The 24,968-nt window shown below is 36.9% G+C and overlaps 1 protein-coding gene across 2 annotated transcripts; it reads left to right on the top strand.

Annotated features, from left to right (window-relative positions):
* Positions 1–707: 707 nt before the first annotated feature.
* Positions 708–19,359, top strand: LOC109089475 (blue-sensitive opsin-like). Of its 2 annotated transcripts, none has more exons than XM_042717811.1 (2): positions 708–952; positions 17,261–19,359. In XM_042717811.1, exons 1-2 carry the CDS (start codon positions 740–742, stop codon positions 17,504–17,506), a joined length of 459 nt encoding a protein of 152 aa, XP_042573745.1. In that variant the 5' UTR covers positions 708–739; the 3' UTR covers positions 17,507–19,359. The 2 variants fall into 2 exon arrangements, with proteins under 2 accessions (XP_042573745.1, XP_042573746.1); XM_042717812.1 differs by lacking the exon at positions 17,261–19,359 and adding an exon at positions 6,021–7,678.
* The last annotated feature ends 5,609 nt before the right edge of the window (positions 19,360–24,968 follow it).

The following is a 24,968-nucleotide window of genomic DNA, read 5'->3' as shown; positions in this document are numbered from 1 at the left end:
AACAGAAAAAGAGTGAATATTAAGTGGATTTGATTTAGTGAAAGATTACTGAATGTTGAATGTAGACCTGGTTAGTCCATGAGAGCATGTGAGCAAATTCACATGGAGTCTGCACCTACAGAACTCATGAGAAAGCTCTGCAGATTTCTTCATTATTGCACTACCTGTCAATCATATTTTGGCTAAATTAATTATGTTTTCAGATACCAATAAAGGCATGGTACACTCAGCTAATTTTAAAACACCATGTTTACTATCCATTCAATTCCCCCCATACATTTTGCGCAAAAACCATCTGCAAATTCCACCTGGGTCAGCTGATAAGCCACTAATCTTTCCTAAACTCTAAACCAAGCGCCAACCTCCCGCTCTCTCTCTTGAAGCCAACAAATTCGTCAACTGGCCTCTAGAGGCTGGCTGCAAAAGTCAATCCCATAGACTCCTCACTTTACAGCAGAAAAAATATGGTTACAGCCTGGTTCAAAAAATGATTTTGGTCTATATAGCTAATTTTGCCCTTCATGATAACTGTGAGGGGGGTGATTTATATATATATATATATATATATATAATATATATATATATATATATATATATATATATATATATATATATATATATATATATATATATATATATATAACTTTTCCGTTTAAATTATTTTAAGCCTGTTACTGATGGTCCATCTCCTTATCTCCATCTATTCCTTTATTATGAAGTCAGTGGTGTGAACACACCCATGAGCCGCAAAAGAGAGCACCGGGTTCTTCTCATGGTGATCACCATGGTGATCTGCTATCTACTCTGCTGGCTGCCTTATGGGATCATGGCTCTGCTGGCCACTTTTGGAGCCCCAGGACTGGTGACTGTGGAGGCTAGCATAGTGCCCTCCATCTTAGCGAAGTCCAGCACGGTCATCAATCCCATCATCTACATCTTCATGAATAAACAGGTGAGCATAAAGAAAGGTGTAGTCCCACCAGGGTTTGGCATAAATCTTGGCTATAGTGCATAAAAATGGAAGTACACAATGTTTTTTTTTCTTTTTTTCTAATCATGTTTCTTCACTAAAAATTTCATGTTCAATGTTCAGTTTCAACATCTACTACTAAAACAGTACATTTCAAGTTATATTAAGCAGCATGGGTGATCATCATGTGCTTTTAAATAGTACATAACAATTTTTACAGTTCACTTTGGCACTAATTTAAGAACCTTGATGTCATTTTTGTACTCTAGACACAAAACACCACCACTTTTTATGATTTTTATGATTGCACACACGTAACCTAAGATCATAAAACCTAAAATGAACCTAAAATTAGATGACTGTTTATTCATGACAATGGTTTATCAGTTAAAACAGCTGCTCAAAATGATGCTATGCCCCAAAATATATATTATTTCATAATAAAATATGGATTTAAATCAATAATTCTGCAAGTGAAAGGATTCTTTTTAGATTTGAATGGAATGTTTTGATAATCGGACAGCCTGTGTTACAAATGATATCCGTTTTGAGTTTAGAGTTTTGACAAATGACATCAAGGTCACATGACTGATTCCGGTTGCAAATGGGGGACACAGACGATCTCCAGCATAGTTGTGAGCCCCCTGGACCTGTGTACCCTATACAATCTTACCAAATAAAATTTACATTTCTTTCTTTCTTTCTTTCTTTCTTTCTTTCTTTCTTTCTTTCTTTCTTTCTTTCTTTCTTTCTTTCTTTCCATGTGTAGCACTTAACACTAAAGATAGAGATTAAAATCCTGGCTCTGGTAGAATCTGCTGTTTTATTTGTGTGTGTGTGTGTGTGTGTGTGTGTGTGTTTGTGTGTGTGTGTGTGTGTGTGTGTGTGTGTGTGTGTGTACAAATTCTGTGTGGGCCTGCTCAAAACTGAATGATTCTCCAGATTTTTGCTTTCCCACATAAACAGAAAGTAGCTCCTTCAAAGCTGAGAGTGCTGAGCCATTTAGATATGTTCAGAGTCTCCAGAATGTGGGTGCCAGAGATGTTGTGGTCCAATCAATCTACATTGTCAGTTTGATAAAAGTGATGCAACTGGTTTACTGGCGTACTCTCATGTGAAACAATCCTATTCATTGTTCTTGTTGCACCATCCGTCAAATCCGTCAGCTGTGCAATGTGGCACTGATGAAGAGGGTAAATAGCAGCCTGTCCCCTCTACATGTGATTAGGGACCTACTATTTATACAGGCAAATCAAGCTTCTGGCAACTGAGGAGAAGGTAGACTATGTTAACAATTCCCTAACTCAAATAAATCTGACACCGTTTGGGTCTAAGAGATGTTTTTTAGGGCAAATATGTTTCTTTTTCCTCTTGCAGAGTGTACCGATGTGTTGCCTTGATGCAGCAAAGCAGGTCTCACTGGAGAAAAATGGAATGCCATGCAAAGGTCATAACCGGCCTGTCAGATCTGCAGTTTGAAAACCACATCATTTTGATTCTTAACTTCCTCTAAATCCCAGATATGTTTCACTCTAGGCACCAGAGTCTGGTTTGATTCATGGAGCTTGTCATTTGTCTTGTCTAGTGTTATGTACAAACCAAAGAGCACAACATAAAGTTTCACATTCCATGTAGCTACAGAAAGGAATGCTAGTGCATCCACACTGTGAAAATCAGCCTGCTTTGAAAGATTCCCTCCCTCAAGTCGCTTGTGTAGCCATTACAATTCTGATTAACTTTACCTGCTCATTATTTTCATTAGTGGTTTTGCTAAGGCATTCTTTGACCAACTCGTTTCTGTGAACCCCTGCTGCACAGAAACATATTGGGGTGTGTTTCCCGTACTACTTAACCAGCTGCATAACCACATAACAATGCATTGTTGGAGATATTAATTAGTAGTCTCGACTGTTTCCCCGAAACTAGAGTTACATGGTCGCGCCTTCAGCATTGGGACCACACTGGTTTAACAGTACGTGACTGTTGTTAATAACACCACACATAGATGGTAAAGGAATAACATCTGCTAATTAATCAATTAATGTCCAATTACATACATGCTGTATGTTATTTCCGACTATCATTTACATTCAGTTTATTCAGCAGCTATCTGAACAACATAATTTCTTACATCTGAGGACCAGTGGTGGTCAGTAACGGAGTAGCGTTACTTCGTTACTGTACTTAAGTACATTTTTTTTAAGTATCTGTACTTTACTGGAGTAGTTTTATTTTGAGTAACTTTTACTTTTACTTCACTACATTCCAAAGCATAAGATCATACTTTTTACTTCACTACATTTCATAAAACATATCGTTACTCCTTATAATATATCACATGCTCCGAGACGCAGAAGCGGTTTCTGATTCATGAACGAACTGAGTCTTTTCAATGAACCTTTTAAATCGGATCGCAAATCGCACCAAACGATTCGTTTACGAATTAGAATGACCTGATTGCAGCTGTTCTCAAGTCGTCAACTCACTGATTCAAATGAACCGTTTAGTGCGAGACTCCAGTGAACTGAATTCACAAGTAAGAACCAGGAGATCTTGTGAGCGCACGCGCAACTGATACTGCTAAAAGTAAATTACTAATGTCGAATTTTAGGATTAATTATTGTAACTGAAAACCATATTTAGGTCAAAAGTTGTTTGTGAACTAAATCTACTGTAAAGGTTGATCTATTTAAGGCCACTGAAATGCTTGAATGCACACACATCAGCATCAGTGTTTTAGGTTAAAAAAAGGGAAACATTAAAATACCCCGGATTAAATAAAATAAACTGCACGTTTAAATTCCCTTCAGCCATAACATTAACAGTTTTATTAAAATGCTACGCATTTAGCCCTGTGTGACGTCTGTTTTTATATTGTTTATCAACAGTATAAATTTTCATATTGTTTGGATTAACTAGCCGAGTACACGGATATGATTGTTTATTCATAACCATATTGAAAATAAGTAAATATTGTTAGCTGATGCTAACTGTCTAGCTAACAAGCTTGCTGGTGCTAAATTGAGGTAATTTTTAGATATAAAGTCCAAATATTTTTATTCAACCACCTAGATAGATTACATCTGGGGGAAAAAGAAAGGATGTGATGTTCAGAACATGGTAACTGCAGTACTTATCAAAGTGAGAAGTGATGCCCTCTGGGGGCATTTGGCCAGGGGTGTTTTTACACCACAGACAAGGTTTGAGAAGAAAAAAATCATTATGAAAATATTAAATTTACTAACTTCAGGCTTTATTCTCATGTCATATATAACTGTGATGTTCTGCCAAAACAACAAGCACTTATTTCTTCCTGGTGAAAATCAGATGGTCAAATCTGTTTTCTCTCAGGTACATCACAGTGTAAGTTTCACAGTGAATACTGCATCACTCTCGTCAACGTGGTCCATATCAACAACAAAAATATATCTTGACTCTATATATTGGTTATTTGGGAAAATCCTGGGTATTTTGAGCAGTAGGATTATAAAAAATATGTGCTAATATAAAATTTAAATTAGTAGCCTATATAAAATTGCAAAATAAATCTATCTATCAGTACTTTTTTTACTTAAGTACATAAAAAAATCGAGTACTTTTGTACTTTCACTCGAGTAAAATTGAAAAAGGAGTACTTTTATTTTACTGGAGTAATATTTTATTATACGTATCTGTACTTTTACTCAAGTACTTGATTTGTGTACCTCGTCCACCACTGCTGAGGACTACTTACTGTAAATATTTTTATGATCCGTCGTTTTGCTTTATTTTGATGTTTGATTCATCACAGGTTAATATTCAAATAATAATAATATTGCCAAAGTATCCCCAACTAAGCAAGGAAAAAGGTGTCTGTGGCAAGGAACCTAAACTCAATCTGTGACAGAAATAGAGAAGAAAAAAGCCTTAGGAGAAACCAGGCTCAAGCTTATTTTTTAGCTGCATCACAAGTCAGAAATGTGGATTCATCTGAAGATTTTAGATCCAGCCAGTGGCAAGGTCAGAAATTTTAGAGTGGACATTGGTGAAATAGGCTGCATCTCAGTGCCTACTCTCAAACTACATAATTTTACAATATATGCCATAAAAAATTACATGACGTAAAGTTTACTTTACTTGAATGTATGAACTGGTAGGCATTATACATAACAGTCTTCTTGTATTGTTGAAAAGGTCTCAGCTAGCAGAATACAACAAGCATAGCTGTTTCAGGTAAAGCCCAACATTACCAAGTACATTAGTAAACCATAGGAGATCACATATGTATTTAGATCTTAGTCCAAGCCCAACATAACACTCAATATATCTTAAGATATCAGATATTAGAATTTATATTATATATTAATTCTATTCGATATTAGGGTGCCATTACTGGATTGCTTAAATTTTTGCTGAAATCCAAGAGCGTTCTGACCCTGCTATACTGTGAACTTGCTGACAGTAGTGAGAGGAAGTAGTTTGCTGAGTAGTTTGTTCAACAATCGTTTCATGAGAAGTTTGTGAATAAATGGATTTCTTTACATATAAACAGATTAGGTTGTGGGTCATTTTGGAGGACACATGTGCCACTTCTTAAACCCACACAAAAGAAAAAGAAAAAAAAAATAGTGTAAAGCCCAGTAAACATGAGATTATATTGTGACATTAGAGCAAAACATATGAATATGATAACATATGTATAACACCAGTGTTAATTTTGACCGCAAATTTTGATTTAGTTTTAGTTTTTGAATCACACTTCGGAGCAGTGTTTTAAAACATCTGTGCTTCGCGATCTCGACACAATGTCGAAAAGTTGGTTTCGCATCAGCCATCCCTACAAGTACTCCAGTGATCCGCTCCTGGTTCTCCAACACTCCACCAATCCTCTGCTCCTGGCAATCCTCCTGAAAGAAAGGAAAGGACACATTACCTCACCCAGTTAAGCTCCCTGTCCATTTCAGTGACCTGAATACTTACCTAGACATCAATGTCTCGTCTGCATCTTCTGTCTTCAATAAACCTGTTGTTAAATTGACTTACCATTGTGTCCTGTTATGTTTGCTGACAGAAGACCAGACCTTCAACCTACAACACAGCAGGATGAGCTCCATTTTGTTTGATCCTGCTGAGCTGCTCTACTCCCGTACTCAAGATGGCCACCCTATCGAGGAGTATGTGGAGGAGTTTATCGGAATCTCTCACCTTGTGGCCTGGAGTGATGACGTATTAAAGACTCAAGTTTGGCCTAGATAGGGCCTCTGATTCCAAATTTGGCCAAGAGAGAGTATCGGTATCCAGAGTCCAGTGCAGGCTCCAGCCCACAAGATTGGTCTTGTGCTCGCACTCGCCTCAGAGCTCTGTCAGGATCCTGCTCTAGTCCAGTGTCCACTCCTCCAGAGTGCCTCCCAGTGTTCGCTTGTCTGGAGCGCACTGTAGTGTTCCCTGCTTCTCTACCTGAGCACAGCCTGGATCTGGCGTTCTTCACAGAGTCAGCCAGGGGTGCTTTCCAGTTCCTATATCTGGTACCGTGCCTGCCCCAGTCCAGGAATCCATCCCAAGGAATGCTGTAACTAAACCCGTTCCAGAGAGTGAGAGGTCCGACTCGCCTCTGGAGAAGGAAGGCCCTAAGTTCTCTCCTAGGAGTGGAGAGCTCGCTCTAGCCCCGGACCTGATTCAAGAGATGGTTCTAACCCCTGACCAGAGTCGGGAGATGGCTCCAAATCCCGAGGTCTACCCTGAGAATGTTCCAGGTCCTGAGTCTAACACGGAGAGGGCTTCCATTCCCTAACACCGTCCTGGACCAGCTTTACTATCTGAGCACAGTTCAGCGCCGACTTCAGCCTCGGAACACCGAATCGTGTCCACTCTCATCCCAGAGTTTAGCCAAGATCCCACGCTCAGTAATGAGTTATGCCAATCTCCTGATCATGCCCTAAAATTAAGCCAAGAATCCGCTCAAGCTCATAAGTTCCTCTCAGAGCTTGCTCCTGACCTTGAATCAGCTCCAGAGCCTGTCCCAGTTCACAAGTTAGTTCTAATGATTACTTCTGTCCTCAAGGCCGAGGTAGCCATTCGAGAACCCCTAGAGTGTCCTGCCATGGCCAGGGAGGCCATCTGTGAGCCTGCTGCCTACCCTGGTGGGCTTCAGCCTCATCTGCTCCATGCTGGTGGATGTCAGTTCCGCCCTGGTTGGCTTCGGCTTCCTCTGCTCTGCCCTGCCCTGGTGGGCTTTGCCTTCATATGCTCCGCCCTGGATGGATTCCTGCCTTCCTGCCCTGGATCTTCTGTTGCTTGGACATGGTCCTGCATCCACCTTAAGAATTAAAAATTAAAAAAACCATAGTATAAAAGGGTGCTGGAAGAATGCGTTATCCTTTTCTTCATCTTCACTGACCGTTTGTTTATGTTAGCGATAAGCTATACATGACTAGGAGTACATGTTCTCTCGCCAGAGGCTTTGCTCTGATACCCGCAGTTTCACACGGCTCACGTGTTGTGTGTGGTGAAGAACAAGTGCGTTCAGCTCTCGAGGAGTGAAAAACATGGAGGTGTGAATTTTGGATGGACAAGCACCACTCTAAACACTGCAACTCCATGCCCTTCAAAACATATTATTATCTCTCCTGAACCTAATGGTTTGAATATACTGACTGTGGTCTGTATTTTAACCCAGTCTCTTTGTACAGTTTCTTTTAACAGGTCTCATTTTGATTCTGAATCAGCAAGAAAACCATCCTTTAATGCTTGTTGAAATGGTCATCAGCAAAAATGCAGATGTCTTGACTTATGTTTAGATGCTATATCAGTGCATTTTTGTTCAGCTGAGGTTAATTATGTGTCCAGCATCCTGCTCCCACTTCTTTATAGTCTTTCAATGTCTGTGGAAAAGAGGGAACACTGCATTCATCCTGCTTGATAAATTACCTCTTTGTTTTAATAAGCTTTGTCCAATATGTGAATGTGCTGTTGTTATTTAAATAAATGATAATGCAACACTGTCAGCACAGTTTCCTCCAGTGTGGACACAGAACCCAAGTTTTGGCTGTGTGTGTCTATTTAGAAAGTACAGATCTACTGCAAACTGCTTTAATCCAAGTTAATCAAACTTTAGAATAGTTCAGAAAAGATGTCATACTAGATGCATACAGATGGATCAAAGGCACAGACAGCAAAGAAACTGCAGAGAAGCATGTAAAGTCATGTCTGTCATTGAGACAGATCTCTCAAGACAGTTCATAGTCACCCTTGTCAGATGTGATGTCATATCAGAACTTCTGTCCTGCTTTGTTGCACAGCTTTTATCTGGTGTCTAAAGGATTGAATATTCTGATAGATTAGTCTCACTGAGCAGTGTGCTTGTAATGGGTTTAAAACTGACTAGACCAGTGTGCAATTGACCTATTGGTAAGCCAGACTCCCCAGTTACTGTTGTTAACTCACACAAACAAACAGAGATGCTAACTGTCTTACAATGACATTTTGGGCATTCAAGAGGAACATTCAGGTTGGGCTTAAATATGCCATGGAGTGGTATATAAGATTTAAAATAAACATGGTTAGTAAAAAGATTTGAGTTTAGTGTGTATAATTGTTGAATAGCCTACAACTGCCTGCTGTTGCTTGTGATTTCTTTTAGATGGAAAAGCTGCCCATAACTCCTGGTCTAGGATCTGCTTTCTTCATAATAATAGCATAACAAAATAGATTTGTCTAACAATCCAGTGTATCTGCCTGTCTGCTTTGGAAAGTTTCAAATGATTTTACAATGCATTTTCACAGAGGTGAGCCAATCACAGACATGTTTGTTGATTTCTACAACGCAATGGGCAGTCAGAGGTGTTTAGGTTGGAATCCAACCACTCATCGCTCCAGTCACCGCTTTTTGTCCAGTGCTGAGTTCTATAATGTTCGTAAATTCTTTCTAACAAAGACATAAAATTTAATTTAACAGTATTTTGTGAACAAATATGCTTTAATAACAAATAATTGTAACACTTTACAGTAAGGTTCCATTAGTTAATGTTAGTTAATGTATTAAAGTCTATTAAAGTGTTAGTTAATTATTGTAAAGTGTTGCCCAAATAATGTTTTTGGTTACACAGATAATGTAATTGGAGCGTTCAGTTGAAACTACCCACAACCAGTGTTACAAGTACCTCAGGCACATCGTTACCATTTTTGAAACATAAACACTATCAAACTGTTTAAAGTTTCGGATCTTCCATCGTTTCACTATGGCGCTGAAACCTCAAGATGTCCAAATTAAGGTCCCTGTACAACTGATACTCAACTGCCATTGGCTCATCTGCGTTCGAGGGGAGGGCCTTACCAATAGGTCTATTAAGCAATTTGACATAAAAAGAGTGCTGATGCAAAGAATCTAAGAACGATGGGGCTATAAGCACTTGAATATAAATCATTTCTTTAAACAATTTAATACTGAGCAGTGCTGGACAGTATAAAGTATTTTACTCTGTCTGTAACCCTAAGTATACTATTAAGTAGCTGTACTTCATCAGAATATTTTCATTTCAGAAAATAAATAAAGAATAAAAATAAATTCCTTATTGTTTTGATGTGAAGAAAATTAGTATCATCTACAGCAGTGGTTCCCAAACCTTTCCTGGAGGACCACCCAATTTAGTTCTTGCAGTCTCTGCTAAAGAGTTGATGAGTGGAATCAGATAAGGGAGACATACAAAAGGTGCAGGGCAGGGGGGCCTCCAGGACATGTATGGGAAGCACTGCTCTACAGCAATGCCCGATTTTAAAACATATCATTTTGACCTTTTTGTTTTGTTTTGTTTAAATAACACTGAATGGTTCAATTGACCTATCGGTAAGTCCCTCCCCTCGAACACAGATCAGCCTATAGTAGTCGAGTATCAGTTTTACAGGGAGAGGAACTCCGATATCTTTAGGTTTCAGAGCCATATAGAAACATGGGAAGATCCGAAGTTCTCATTGGTTTAATGGTGTTTATGCTACAAAAAAGGAAAAACAATATGCCTAGGGTACTTGTAACACTAATTCCAGTAATCCTGAGAGGATAGGCAATATAAATTAATTTTATCCCATTTCCTAAATCCAACCAAAACAGAGCAAAATGTCCCCAAGCATTTAACCCCAATCACAATGAAGATGAAAACATTCATTTTCTGGTTGTCATGCTCTCATTATGCTACACCTTTCATCTGCTCAAGCAGAAGGTTAATGTCATCTTGTGCTTCAGCAAGGTATCTCTGGCTAAAACTAGCTAACGTTAGCATTACAGTTTAGGAGTCCATGCTAACATACAAATCTAAATAACTGTTCTCATGTCACGTACCGTACAGTGAAATCAAATACACATAAACAAAGGTCTACAGTATATGAGGGTGCCTCTCCATATTGATCTGGTTAAATGTAAATTAATTTAATCTTACTCTGCAGTATATGAACGGTGTTGATCCGGGATGTTGCCTTTGTGATTGTGACGACTGTAACATAATTCTCCCATTTGCATTGTGATCTGTATTTTTACATATTTATTTTAATAGCTTTTATATATCCCTCCATGGCATATTTAAGTACGTTAAGTACGTTTACATAGACAACAATACTCAGATTTTAATATGATAAAGACAATACTCTGATTAAAAATCTACCTGTAACAGAGCTGACGAGACGAGAGGTGTGTGGATCCATGTGCAAGCTTTAATAATAAACAAGGTCAAAAACAAAGGCAGGGTTGAACAACAGCAAACAGGTATGGCACAGGCAAGACAAAAAATATTCCTAGGGCTAGCATAGGTCTTCGATCGGCGAACAGTATCCAGAGGGCTTGACAAAAGAGGTAATCCAATATAAACAGCCAGAAGGTTAAGGAACAGACAACAAGGCAACACGAAAAGACTAGACTAAGACTGAGCTGGAACAGAGAAACACGGAATGGCTTGGTAAAGCAGCTAACACTTGGGGAGTGATAAATGCAGAACAATACACGAGACTTACTAGGAACACAGAAAGAACACGGATTGGCGCAAAAAGGTAGCTATAACTAAACAATACTCGGCAGTTAGAAAAGGAACTGAGTGAGTGTTATATAGTGAATGTGTGATTGGTTACAGCTGTGTGTGATTGGTTTTTTATGTGCGCTTGTGATTAGTTCAATGGAGCATGGGAAATGTAGTCCAGGGTGATGTGTAGCTGTCAGTATAGTGTGAGAGTCCATATGGAGAGCGGGTGACCTCTGGTGGTGAGTGAACGGAAGTTTATAGACCGGATTCATGACACTACCATATAAACAGAGATTTTTGATTACCTTAATCCGGCTAAAGTCATAATCGAAGTAAACAGAAATCGAATTAAGATATTATTAGTCACATTACTGAAGTGCAGAATAGACATGTAAACACCTTAATCACATTATTACCGTTGTGTAGGACTTTTCGCCGCATTTTGTGACAGGATACAAACACAGCAGTGCTCAAGAGCTTCAACACCCACTGTCGTCTGTATGCACGTAAATAATGAACTGCACTTGAAGCTTTCATAAAATTAAAAATGGATCACCCAAAACTGTACATGGAATCTTCGCGAAGACGAACTATATGTTTATACGTGAAATTCCAGAGGGGATGTCGGATGGCGTCACGTGGGGATGTAATGATGTGTGCCATTAATCAAACTATGGACTATAACATGTAAAACAATTACATGCAAGGAATATTCTAAAAGCAGCTCATGTATACCCCATAATCATAATATTGGCTTATTTAGAATAAGGTAAATAATTAGATTACTGATGTCCATGTAAACGTAGTCCTTGTAAAACAGTGAGACGGGGCTTACTGATAGGTCAATTGTGAATTTTACATCAGATAGGAACTCTAATTAAGTGATTCAGTCAGAGCAGGCCTCAGTCTCAAGATTGTTCTAGTCCGACTGAAAATGAGCCAAGAACTGGGAGTAATATGATCCTAAGAGCTCCTCAGAGTGCTGACTCATAATAATTCATAATAATGTCTGATATACTAACCAAGTAACCAGGCCATGGTCAGATGTTTTATTGGCTCAGGGATTCCCAGTGACCTACCATACGTACTTGAAGTTAAAATGTAATTTATTAATTTAAAAGCATATTCACGTTTGTGGTTCTCTGATGTCAGCTAATACTCAATGGTCACATGCAGGTAAAGAAGTAAATATGTTCTATTTTGATTTGTTTTTATTTTTGAGAAACTCTTCAGTCAGTCATTTTGTACATTTTGTGAGTTTACTGCAGGTAGTCCACATATGGGAAGCTGGAAGTGTAACTCAAACTTATTTAATTCAGTGGCTAAGTCTGGTGGAAGTTATAGACCTACTAACAGTTGAATAAAATACAATAAATAGCATTTAATTATTCAGCAATTATTTATTCACAGAAAGTGAGTTGTTTTCAGGTCACTGAAGAATTAGAAATCTATTTCGAAATAATCTGCAGATTTAAAAAGAAACAGATATACAGAAGAGATATAAACCGCTTTTTTATGTATATATTTTTTTTAGTCATGATCAGTGTTCCATGCCACTCAAATTCTGAGTGTTGCAAATCTATCAGTGTACTGCATGAAGGACTGAGTGATGTTTCCGGATATTCATCACACTCCAGTCGATGAAGAAAGATTCTCCTGTATGTCATTTTCAGTCTTCAATTCCTCCCAGCCCGTAACTATGGAAACTGTGAGTTGAGGCGAGTTGAAGACTAAAAATGCTGTACAGATACAAGTAACATTTCTTGGCCAGCAACATGCATCAGAGATTCCAGGAACAGAACATCTCCGGTGAGTCCGCCCTGAGTTTTCTCCCATAGTGTTTGATAATTGTGACTCAAATATCTGTTATATAGCAAACTTGATTCACTGAATGTACGGATGTGACTTAAGCTATGGATTTCACATAGTTTTTACTATTTCATAGATTTCAACTGTTTAATTACTGTGATCTTTAGTATCAGACCAGTGAAGACCCTGAACTTTTCTCCTGGCCAAACATTTGGATTCCCTTTATGACACTTTGAAGTGATAAGCCATCTATATTTAGTATCAATTTAGCGCTGACATTATATAATTCATAAAAGGGTCATATGATGCTGCTAAAAAGAACATTATTTTGTGTATTTGGTGTGATGAAATATGTTTATGCGGTTTAAGGTTAAAAAACACAATTTCCAAATACTGTACATTATTGTTTCTCCTCTATGCCCCGCCTTCTGAAACGCATCGATTTTTACAAGGCTCATCTTTCTGAAAAGCGAGGTATGCTGTGATTGGCCAGCTATCCAGCGTGTTGTGATTGGCCGAATGCCTCAGACGTGAGACGGAAATGTTACTCCTCTTAATTTTGTGAAGCCTTGTCCGGCCGGAGCGACAAGACAAAAACATAAAACCCATTATAAATGTGATATAAACATGATTTCTAGTGGTGTTTTCTTTTGGAAGGCAAAAACAAAGTAGTTTTGCTTTCTCAACGAAACAATGTCACACACTGCGGCCTTGAGTGAGCAGAGGCCGGAGGCCTAGAGTGATCCGTGGTCTAGAGTGAGCCACGGGTGGCTTGAGAACAGTGCGGCAGGCAGATTCTACAAAGGGGTGTACCTTGGTCTTGCTGTAATCACATGTGACAACCCCGGGCTGGACGTTGCTTCATCCATGGTGTTAACTTTTATAAAGAATAAGTCTTTGCAATTTCACAGATCTCCTTTATTCACCAAGAGCTTATTACACTCCAAAGAGAAAGGAAAATTTGAAATCGCATCATATGACCCCTTTAACATCTAAAATTTTATTAGACCAAATTAAGTAGCATTGCTGTCGTATTAAATGGTGGATGACAGTTGTTGCTGGAGAGGAATGTTATATTATTTCCTCTTAACTCATTTTATGAAGTAATGCAATTGATATTAAATTGCAAATTGAAGATTTCATAACTCATCTGAGCACACAGAGAAAATTGCATAAAAATGTATAAATTATCTTTTTTTTCTCCTGAATCTTCCACTACTACTGAAGCATGATATTATTTCCACTTGAAAGTTTTCTTGCCATATTAATCTAATGAAAAAAAAAAAAGTATTATGTGTGCAATATTTTTTTCTTTGGGACTGTTAACTACTCTTTATCTGTAAAACTATAAAACGTCATGAATTAGAAAGTTCGCCATAAGTAATTTTGTGGTTTTAATTTTTGTCTCAAACTCTCAATAATCACAGGTAATAAAAATGGAAGTAATAAAAAAAAAGAAAAAAGAAAAAAACAAGTCTATTTCACACCACTTTAATAAGCAGTGAAAAACTATGCATATTTATTTCACTGACCATAATTATAGGCTACACCATTTATATTGCATGTGTACACTGAGTGGTGTTAGCAGTAGTTTCAGCAGTGAGCTGAATTTACGGAGAAAAATTAAAAATATGTCTGTTGAGTTTGTGTGAGATTAAAATTTGCAAAAAACAAAATTTGTAAAACAAAACGTAGTTTTGAGATATAAAGTCACAATTAACTTATAATTTATATATATATATATATATATATATATATATATATGTGTGTGTGTGTGTGTGTGTGTGTGTGTGTGTGTGTGTGTGTGTGTGTGTGTGTGTGAGAGGGAGAGAGAGAGAGAAAGACCCTGGACCACAAAACCAGTCTTAAGTGTCAATTTTTCGAAAGAGATTTATGCATAATCTGAAAGCTGAATAAATAAGTTTTCCATTGATGTATAGTTTGCTATAATAGGAAAATCTTTGGTTGAGAGACCACTATTTTAAATCTGGAATCTGAGGGTACAAAAATATCTAAATACTGAGAAAATCGCCTTTAAAGTTGTCCAAATGAAGGTCTTAGCAATGCACATTACTAATCAAAAATTAAGTTTTGATATATTTACAGTAGGAAATTTACAAAATATCTAAATGGAACATGATCTTTACTTAATATCCTAAAGATTTTTGGCATAAAAAAGGATAAATTTGAGTCATACAATGTTTTTTTTTTTTTTCTTGCTATTGTTAAGAATATACCCCAGCGACTTAAAGGCAATCTTTTAATTTAATTGTATAACTTAATTTATACAGAATCTTGTATGAAAATGTCAATTTAAAAAGACATACATAAGAATACATATGTTTTACAACACCCACGTGCAGAAATTAAGAAAAAAGTGTACCTATTCTAAGCTACGCTCCAAAAAACGGCAAACAGGCGCTGCCACCCTGGTTCTCAGTGTGGGTTTATGATGTAAACCTGGTGGTAACAGAAAAGAGAGATTGTCGTTATCGTTATTATAGTTATAGTAGGTTTGAGTTGTCACAATGGTGAATTCTTGTGTTTGTTTTGGATGCAACAACTCCAACTTGTCTGGCCATCGGGTCCACCGATTTCCAAACAAGAAACACAAAGATTTCCGTGCTTGGATACGTTTCGTCCAGGCAAAGAGAAGCAATTTCACTGCCTCCTCGTTGACAAGACACACGGTGGTATGTGAAAAACACTTTACACCGGAAAGCTACAACCAAGGACACCTTATGGAATTTCGCATGGGAGTTCGACGAAAAGCGTGGGTTTTGTGGTCCAGGGTCACATATATACTTTCTAGAGGCTTCTATACTTTTGTTCCACAGCAGGAACAACCTGCTTACACATGTGGTGTGAAAAGGCCTCTGGCTTTTCAGAATAGAGCAAGATCAATGTGAAAGTCTATCACAATCAGAAGGGTTATGAATCAATAATGTTCAGTCATTTCCCATTCCACTTTAATAATGTCTGGTTCAGATCCTGGAAAGGTGATCTCTGAATTTTTGTGTAACATATTTTCATTAGATTTTTTTTGTTTGTTTGTTTTTACTTGAACACTTTACACTGTTTTGCCTTTGTACATGAAATGAAGTGCATGCTCTTCTTACTAATGAATTGCAATTCTAGATAGTTATAGCTTCCCATACCCCCCATCATGTATCATTGTGTGTAAATGTTGCATCTTTTTCATTTCTTGAGGAAATGTAGTTGACTATAAGTATACTTAGCAGAATGCGTATACTAAGTACACTACGTTTTCTTAAGGGAAGTGACATCACAAACCTGGCTGTGTTTTTCATTTGAAAGATCACAATGGTAGTCAAAACCACTAATAACAGAAGTTTGTAGTGTGGCAGGTGCAGGGTCTTTACATGAAAAGCCCCCATTCTTTTAAATGATAATGTTTCACTCTTGTCTGTAGAGCAATTATATTGAGAGCATTTAAGCTTTGATTTTCCCTTTTTGTACCACACTTCAAATTTTCAGATTTTTTAACTTTGGCCCTTTCAATGTGCAAAGTTGATAAATGAATTGTCTTTATTATAATTTTCTTTCTTAAAATGTTATACTGTATGTTTGTTTTAATTTTTCCAGTCTTCAACTTTGTGTTACATTAATTGTAACTTTTACACCCATTAATTGATACAGCACCCTTAAATGACAAGTCTGGCTTTGTGCTTTATTATGCCTGATTATTACTGTCATTTCACTGCTTATTTGCATCACTTACCTTTGTTACCCCTATCTACTCTGAATGGAATGGGCACAATAACTTCAGATTACTCTCAGACATTTAATTACAGCCATGGAAATTATTGAGCCAGTGTACATTATCAGCAATTATTCAATTTCAAATGAAAATTTGATACAATTTTGAAATGGCACTGATGATGAATGTGAAAAGAATAGCAGTCTCTTTGCAAATGGTAGGACTGATAATGGGTATGTTTGGATAAGAGAAGTACCCTTTTCTAATCAGAATTCCTAAATGAGCTGTAATTGTTGTCCAAGCCCAGCCATGGCTGATTATTCATTAGTGGCATGCAGCACTTATGAAAGTGCAGGTACTGAAATGAATGTGGATATTTTCATTTGCAAGGTCATATGAAATTAAAGCACTGAGAGAAGCTAATTAACCACAAACTTACTGTAGTGTTTAATGCAGTTTTTCTAACTTATGATGCTTTATGCTCTCTAAAGTATTGAGTTATTATAAAGAACAAATGAAAAAGGTTTGTATTAAATTTAAATAATAAAATCAACAACACTACAGAGGCTTTGAATTTTAAGGGCTTAGTTCTTACTGCATATACAGTACTTTTTATCTATAGTTTGACACATTTGATGTGCAATCACAATGTCAAAAAGTAAATTAAAGTGTAAAGAACCAGATGCATATTTCCTGCAAACTGATAAGTGCATGTGTTGAATATTTTAGCATTGTTGATCTAATGTCTTTTACATGTTTGTCTGGGTTTATCTGTGTTAGTTCTACAGGTGTTTCAGGGCTCTTTTCAACTGTGACAAACCCCAGCGAGGTTCCAGTCCGAAAAGTTCTTCAAAGGTAACTAAACCAGTTCGTCCTGGACGGCGCACAGACAACTTTACTTTTGTGGTTGCTTCATTGGGACCCACAGTGCTGCCCAACCAGGCAAACCCAGCAGAGGACTGCCCTCTATCAACAGATAATCCCAAACCTGCAGTGGTCTCCCTTGTGGCCCATTATAATGGTTGAGAGTTATTCTGCTTCAAAAATGGTGACACTTGAAGAAAATTTTCACACAAAATGAGGGAAATGCAGTGTGAGATTGGGAGGATTTTACAAGAATATTGAGTGTAATTACTATAACAAACGGGAAAATGAAAAAATCCAGAGGGAGGTTGATTTTGTGGAGTTTATTTTTATGTTCTACCCGTATATGTGTCTGCTATCCAACAACAGGGTGTTATGTTCTTGCAGTAATATTTAGCTAGCAGTTCCTAATTTTCTTTGAAATGTTCTCAGATTCTGCGGGTCTTAAGAGGACTATTTTTGTAGACTTGTCCAAAAGGTCTGCTGAGAGAAAAAGACTATTCTCAGTACAGTAAACAACAGCTGTCAAGTGTTTAAAAAACACTCTTTTTTGTAATAATCCTGATGAGAAAACAATATTTGTATCAATGTACAACTTGATACAAATATTCATTTTTAATGATACAATTATAAAATGAATAAGTTCATTTTTGAATGGTATTAAAACAAAAGGGTTTTTCTACATCTATTCATTTTTTTTTCATATGAGAAGATGGGTAAGACCTTTTCAATGGATTTTAAACCTTGTAAGCACTGTTACTGTATGGCCTGTGAATGTATGTTACAGTTTCTAAGTTTCATGTTTTTTTAAATAATATATATTATTTGTATTTATTATTATTATTATTATTATAGCTTATAAGTATTTGCCAATTCAAGCATTTTTGCTCAGATGTTTTACAATTACATGATACATACTATAGTGATGTTTAAACCAAACAGAGAGAAGAATAAAAAGGAAAAGAACGGAAAAGATTGTAGTGTGTTATGACAGTTAACAATTTAGATTGTGTGTCTGCAAATCAAGACTTGATAACTGCATTTTAAGGACACAATTTCATTGTAGCAAAATACTGATGTAGGAATGTAAAATATTGATGTATATTTACATGAAATATCTGGTCTGTATTATACCATTTATTAATTCTCTATATGATTTCAGTGACAACCACTTCTCAATTTTTGCTTTAGAAATTATTATAATTTGTATTGTTAGTGTGAGGCTGGAGATTCATGTGCTCCTGAGGAATTCTAGCTTTAACATTCAATTAACATATCAAATTAGTCACGTTCTCCAAACATATTCCATTTAGAAACATATACATTGGAATTTACAGTGTTCTAGATGAGCTGAACATAAGTTCAAGGGTCTGTAATGTTTTGAGAGTAAGATGTTTTTAAAAGCTCTTTTAAGCATTTTATTCAGCTTTCTTCTGTGTGGGCTTCTACAAATGAAGAATGAACTTAATAAGTTGTGCATGACCTGTGTTTATGTTCATTCACCCATGCAGAAATGCTGTAGTCATATTTGTTTATATTTGCAAATTTTGTGTTTAAATCAATAATGCAATATCAGAATAATGCAAAAAGAGAACTCCACAGTTAACACCAGTATTTTTGCCTTGCTAATGGCAGTATCTCAATATAAAGGAATGCAGGCAGGTAAAGAAATGTGGAAGACCTGCAAATTAAGTGCAAATTCTGGAAATCATCTACTGTAGCTTCAGACTGTTAAAAACTTTTCATTAAAATTCTACTTGTGCAATTAATAATAATAATGTGAAAGAAACTAATTATGTAAAAAATGTTAACGTCCTTCATGTATACATTTCCAAACGTCCACAATATCATGAAGAGGATGAAAACTTACTGCTGTGACCTTTGTGTGTGCAGTGAATATGATTTAAAATGTATTATTTTACAATATGTATCTTTGTAAAGTGTGAAAATCTCAAGCCAAAGTTGTTACATTTGAGATCTTATACAGTTTGATCAATAAAGGTCTTTTGAAAGCAGTGTGGCCCATTTCACATAAAGTATGAGATTTTTATTTTATTATTTATTTTTATTTTTTTGGCCTTTTTTTGGCCTTCCACGACATAATCTCTGGCTTCTGTCAACAGTTAAAAGTCTAGTAAGTTTCATCCATCCCTTAAATGTGGCGAAGATGATTATGTGATTTGACAGAATGGCAGTGTGTGAAGAAGTTAAACTGTCAATCAAGCAAAAGTTGTGGCAGACTTTTTCTATATTAGGTTTATATGGACTTCAGAAATAAACTTATACTTTGCAGTTAACTTCAAACTCCTCTAAAACAGAAGATAATTTAACTCTGGTAAATTTGGCATTTTATATAAAAAAATAAATAAATAAAAAAGAAAGAAAGAAAAGAAAATACTAAACAAGTAAACAAACAGTCAGCAGGAAAATTGGTTAACCAACTGATGTCATGTCCTGATATTCATGACAGTTCCCGTCATGACTGTGGGTCTTTGACGGGTTCCCGTCAAAGCATTTAATTAAATGTCTTTTTAAGAAGAACAAGACACTTTTGATGTTAGGCAGAATTAGTTGCAGAGAGCCTATCTTGGCATCTTGAAACAGAAAATTGGTTAAACAAGACAAATACCATCAAAGCTGTTTGGAGTCCATGTGCCCATACCAGCACTAGTGAAGTCACGGACACACTGCTGGCAAAGATGAAATACAGTCTGTCTCAGTGATAAATGGGCTCACTGATAAAAAGCCACAATGAAACACATAGAAGAAACCCTGAACATTTTTTCCTTGCTCAGTCCCTTCTGTGAAAGTCACAAATAAACTGCAGACTCAACTTGAGAAAGGTAAACCAGTAAAACATAAAAATCTATTTATTTTACATTCGAGATAGATATACAGTGCACTCCACAAATAAGTAAGCTGGAAGTGAAGTATTCATCTACAATTATGAGCATATATATACTGTATATTAGGGCTGTCAGTTGATTAAATTTATTTTATCTAATTAATTACATGATGTGTTAATTAAATAATTGCAAAATAAATCTGACTCTGAAAATATCCACAAAAAAAAATTATTTAAAGCAATTTTTATGTTAAATGAGAAAGTATCAAGTAGACATTACAGATTGTAGCTTTAGAAATAAATATTTTATTTGATTCAACATTAAATTTATTACACAAACATTTAGGCTACAACGCTGATGAGTCCGTCTGCCCTCGATCAGTGGTGGAGTTTAAAGAAAAAATGCTGACAAAATGTCTGAATTTCTCTCACCCATCAAACCTGCAGGACATCAGCCTGGCTTCTCACGTCCCCCTTCCATGGCGGAGCGGAGAGCTGAGTGCAGATACTGGAGCTAAGGGTTCTCATGTCGCCGCAGATGCCACACGACCCACTGTCTAAGTGTGCAGCCCCCCGCCTCATCACTTTGGCTCCTCACTCATTCACACGATACCAGCCCCTCATCAGTAGCTCCCATGTTTGGAGGACACCCTCTCTTATTCACATGAAACCAGCCCCACATCTGCGGCTGCCATGTGTAGAGTACTCCACTCTCTCACTCATTCAATGCAATATGCAGCCCCCGCTTCTGCCCTGTCTTCTAAGTCATCGACCTCACGTGATGCAGAAGCTCAGACTTCGGTGTGCCCCTTCAGAGCTTTGAGGATTTACATTGACCGTTCGATCAGCTTTCGGCAATCTGACCAGCTTTTTGTGTGCTACGATGGTTGTGTGAAGGGCCGGGCTGTGTCAATAAGGAAGCGTTCCCATTGGATTGTGGATGCTGTTATATGAGCCAAGGTTTGGAATGTCCATTGCACATTAGGGCCCACTCAACAAGGGCTATTGCCTTCTCCTGGGTGTGGTTGAGAGGTATGTCTATTCAGGATATATGCTTTGCAACTGGATGGTCTTCTCAGAATATCTTCACCAGGTTTTACAAGCTGGACGTTCAGTCCTTAGCTTCCCAAGTGCTGTCGGTGAGTGACTGATTCACGTTTGCAGTTTAAATCTAGATTAAAGACCCATCTCTTTAACCTGGATTACACATAACATACTAATACACTTCTAATATCCAAATCCGTTAAAGGATTTTTAGGCTGCATTAATTAGGTAAACCGGAACCGGGAACACTTCCCATAAAACCCGATGTACTTGTTACATTGTTAGAAGAATGGCATCTAGGCTCATATTAGTCTGTTTCTCTCTTATTCCGAGGTCGCCGTAGCCACCAGATCCAGTCTGTATCCAAGTCAGAGGGTCACTGCAGTCACCCGGATCCAGTATGTATCCAGCCCAGATGTTGGATCAGCACCTAGAAAGGACCTCTACAGCCCTGAAAGACAGCGGAGACCAGGACAACTAGAGCCCCAGAGACAGATCCCCTGTAAAGACCTTGTCTTAGACGACCACCGGGACAAGACCATAGGAAAAAGATGATTCTTCTGCACAATGTGAGTTTGCTGCAGCCTGGAATTAAACTGCTGGTTTCGTCTGGCCAGGGGAGAACTGGTCCCCCGACTGAGCCTGGTTTCTCCCAAGGTTTTTTTCTCCATTCTGTCATCGATGGAGTTTTGGTTCCTTGCTGTTGCCTCTGGCTTGCTTAGTTGGGGAGACTTCATTTCCAGCGATATCGTTGACTTGATTGCACAGATACTTTTTAAACTGAACTGAGCTGGATGATGACATCACTGAATTCAATGATGAACTGCCTTTATCTGAAAAGTGTTTACTATTGTCATTTTGCATTATTGACACGCTATTTTCCTAATTAATTCTGTACAGTTGCTTTGACACAATCTGTATTGTTAAAAATGCTATATAAATATAAGGTGAAATAAATATAAATATAAATATAATATAAATAAAGGTGACTTGACTTGACTATTGCCTCAGTTCAAACACATGAAGCAATCGTCTTTTCATATTTACATAAAACACGTAAAATTAACACGAATAAACATCAGAAAATATTAAATTTCAACCGTGGAACACTTTTCAAGTTTAAGTTCAGCGAAGTACTCTCCTTTCTGATTTGTGGTTAAGGCTAGAAGGGATACAGCTGCGGCTACTGCGCATGCATATTTACATATATTCAGACTCAACAATATAACGTGAAACCTAATGGTTTTAAAAAAGCACATGGCACCATAGTTTAATCACTTAAGAACAGGGATAGGCAACTTCAGTCCTGGAGGGCCACTGTCCTGCAGAGTTTAGCTCCAACCCTAATTAAACACACCTGAACAAGGCAATTAGTGTTTTCGGGATTACTAGATAGATACAGGCAGGTGAGTTTTTATGAAGGCTGAAGCTAAACTCTGCAGGATAGTGGCCCTCCAGGACCGGAGTTGCCTATCCCTGCTTTAGAATGTCGCAGTAAATGTCTGTTTTTCAGTAAAGGACCTGTCTTGTTTAATGAGTGGGAAGATGACATGAAGTGACGCGAGGTTAGCTGCATTGAAAACAGAGGAGCACACATGTGCATATACAGCTCCTGATCAGGATGAAGTTCACAGGATTTTGTCCACAGAATGATAAAAGCATACGTTATAACATATTATTTTATTATTTAACATTCAGTATTTTAACTTAAGCACTGCAAGCCATGCATTCAGCACCGGACACAACAGATTTTCTGGTGCACAAAACAAATACTTTAAAGGAATTCCTTATCTTATTACAGTTACTATGGCAGCCAGCAACAGTCAAGTCAAGTCACCTTTATTTATATAGTGCTTTTAACTATACAGATTGTGTCAAAGCAACTTTGCAGTATTAAATAGGAAAATAGTGTGTTAATAATGCAAAATAAACATCGAATTTCATTAAATTTAGTGATGTCATCATCCAGCTTAGTTCAGTTTAAATATTATCTGTGCAATCAAGCCGATGATATCGCTGGATGTTAAGCATCACATGCACATGTCATAATCCCATAGGAGGCAAAATATTATGTACATAAATTAAACAATATTATCGAGTAATAATCTTACAAATCAACAACAGCCCAAATAAAATTAAATATCATTCACCACTAAAAAGGGCTTCTTCCTGCTCTTCTTATAATGCGCTAGAAGTTACAGACATTTTAAAAGTGTATAATTTTTTTCTTTATTTAACAACATTAACTTACAATAGTGAAAGACATCTTCCCTCAGGTATTTGTATTTATTAAGCACCGATATACACAACAGCAGTTGACCATAGTGCTGTACAAATAAAATAAAAATCTGTAAAAAGAATAACATCAGTAAACACAAAAGATAATTTAACATACAAGGTTTAAAAGGCCAATAAGAAAATAAGATTTCAAGTTAGCTTAAAACTCATAGACAGAATTTGAAGCTTTCACAGATAAAGGAAGGTTATACCATAGCCTCGGTCCAACTATTGCAATTAGTAAAAGGTAGATAGTATGTTTTCTAGCTGGATGTTGTGCTTATGATCAATAATCACATCTTTGCATTCAAACAAACTGATTTGCTGAAATCAAAACATGAGTCCCGCTTGCTGTGAAGCGGGAGCAACTAGGCAGCAGAGGATTCTGCTTGGTCTTAAAGCCTTCCATGAGCGGCTACGTTCGCAATTCAAACAAAGCTTTGGAAAAAGAATAATTTATTTGTTATTTGTATAGTCTAGGTGGTCATACGGCATATACCTGCAAATACGGGACAAACTGATGCATTAACTATTGGACGATTACGTATTATATGGAACGTTTGGCAACCCTGTATAAAATGCATAAGAGAATTGACTCGTGGGCCCCATAGTGTTCGGGGCCTTGGGCTACAGCCCAGGTTGCTCATTAGGATAACGCAGCCCTTGAACACATTAAAGAAAATGAAAGAAATGAAAAGGTCAGATCAGCAGTCAGGGAAGAGATTGTGAAATGTAAAATTGTTAATTTAATTAGATAATGTTAATTGATTATATTTACAATTAAATTGTTGTTTATTAAGTATAAAAGAAATGCCTTGAAATATGTGTACTGGGTGTGAGCATTTCTAGTTTTTAGATTCAATATTAATTTTTTAATCTTGAGCAGTGATCTTTAACTTTTTTAAATGATATTGTGATACTGTAAAACAGTTGGAAAAAAGTTTCAAACAACACCAATTGCAAACTATCAAACAGTGTCCCGCATTACAGGTGTCCCATATAATAACTCACAAAATAAGAAGTCAGTACTTCAATAAATACATTATTAGAGAATGTCCATACAGTACAGGTTATCCATTAATTATGTTTTATATAATTCGTTTTGCAAAAAAGAATGCATAAGTTGCTCAATATAGACCATTTCAAGCTCAAATCAAGCATACAGTTGCCATTTATATGCTAGAGATATCTACAGTGTTTACACATAGAAACCCTCTATACTGTAGATACACACAGATTTTTCTTTTAGGCTAAAAATAAAAGCCTCCAACTCTATTACAGTAAAAAAGCAGTTAAAGCACCTGAAGTGCAAAATAATTCCCATTCTCTTCTGGTTTCATTTTGAAATTTAATAGCAAGTGGTCACAGCTACAGTAAGCAGATTCAGACATAATTGAAGATGATAAACATGCAATACAGTCCTTCAGATATGACAGACACTGTTCACATCAGAACCAC

This window comes from Cyprinus carpio, chromosome B2 (genome assembly GCF_018340385.1).
Source record: "Cyprinus carpio isolate SPL01 chromosome B2, ASM1834038v1, whole genome shotgun sequence".
NCBI lineage: Eukaryota > Metazoa > Chordata > Actinopteri > Cypriniformes > Cyprinidae > Cyprinus > Cyprinus carpio.
The sequence above is the reverse complement of the archived record's forward strand: the minus strand, read 5'-3'. Positions and strand labels throughout refer to the sequence as shown.

Coding starts and splice junctions, on each gene's coding strand:
- LOC109089475 (XM_042717811.1), top strand. CDS start 740: ATGAGCCGCAAAAGAGAGCACCGGGTTCTTCTCATGGTGATCACCATG. Junction 953..17,260: donor ACATCTTCATGAATAAACAG/GTGAGCATAAAG, acceptor TATCTGTGTTAG/TTCTACAGGTGTTTCAGGGC.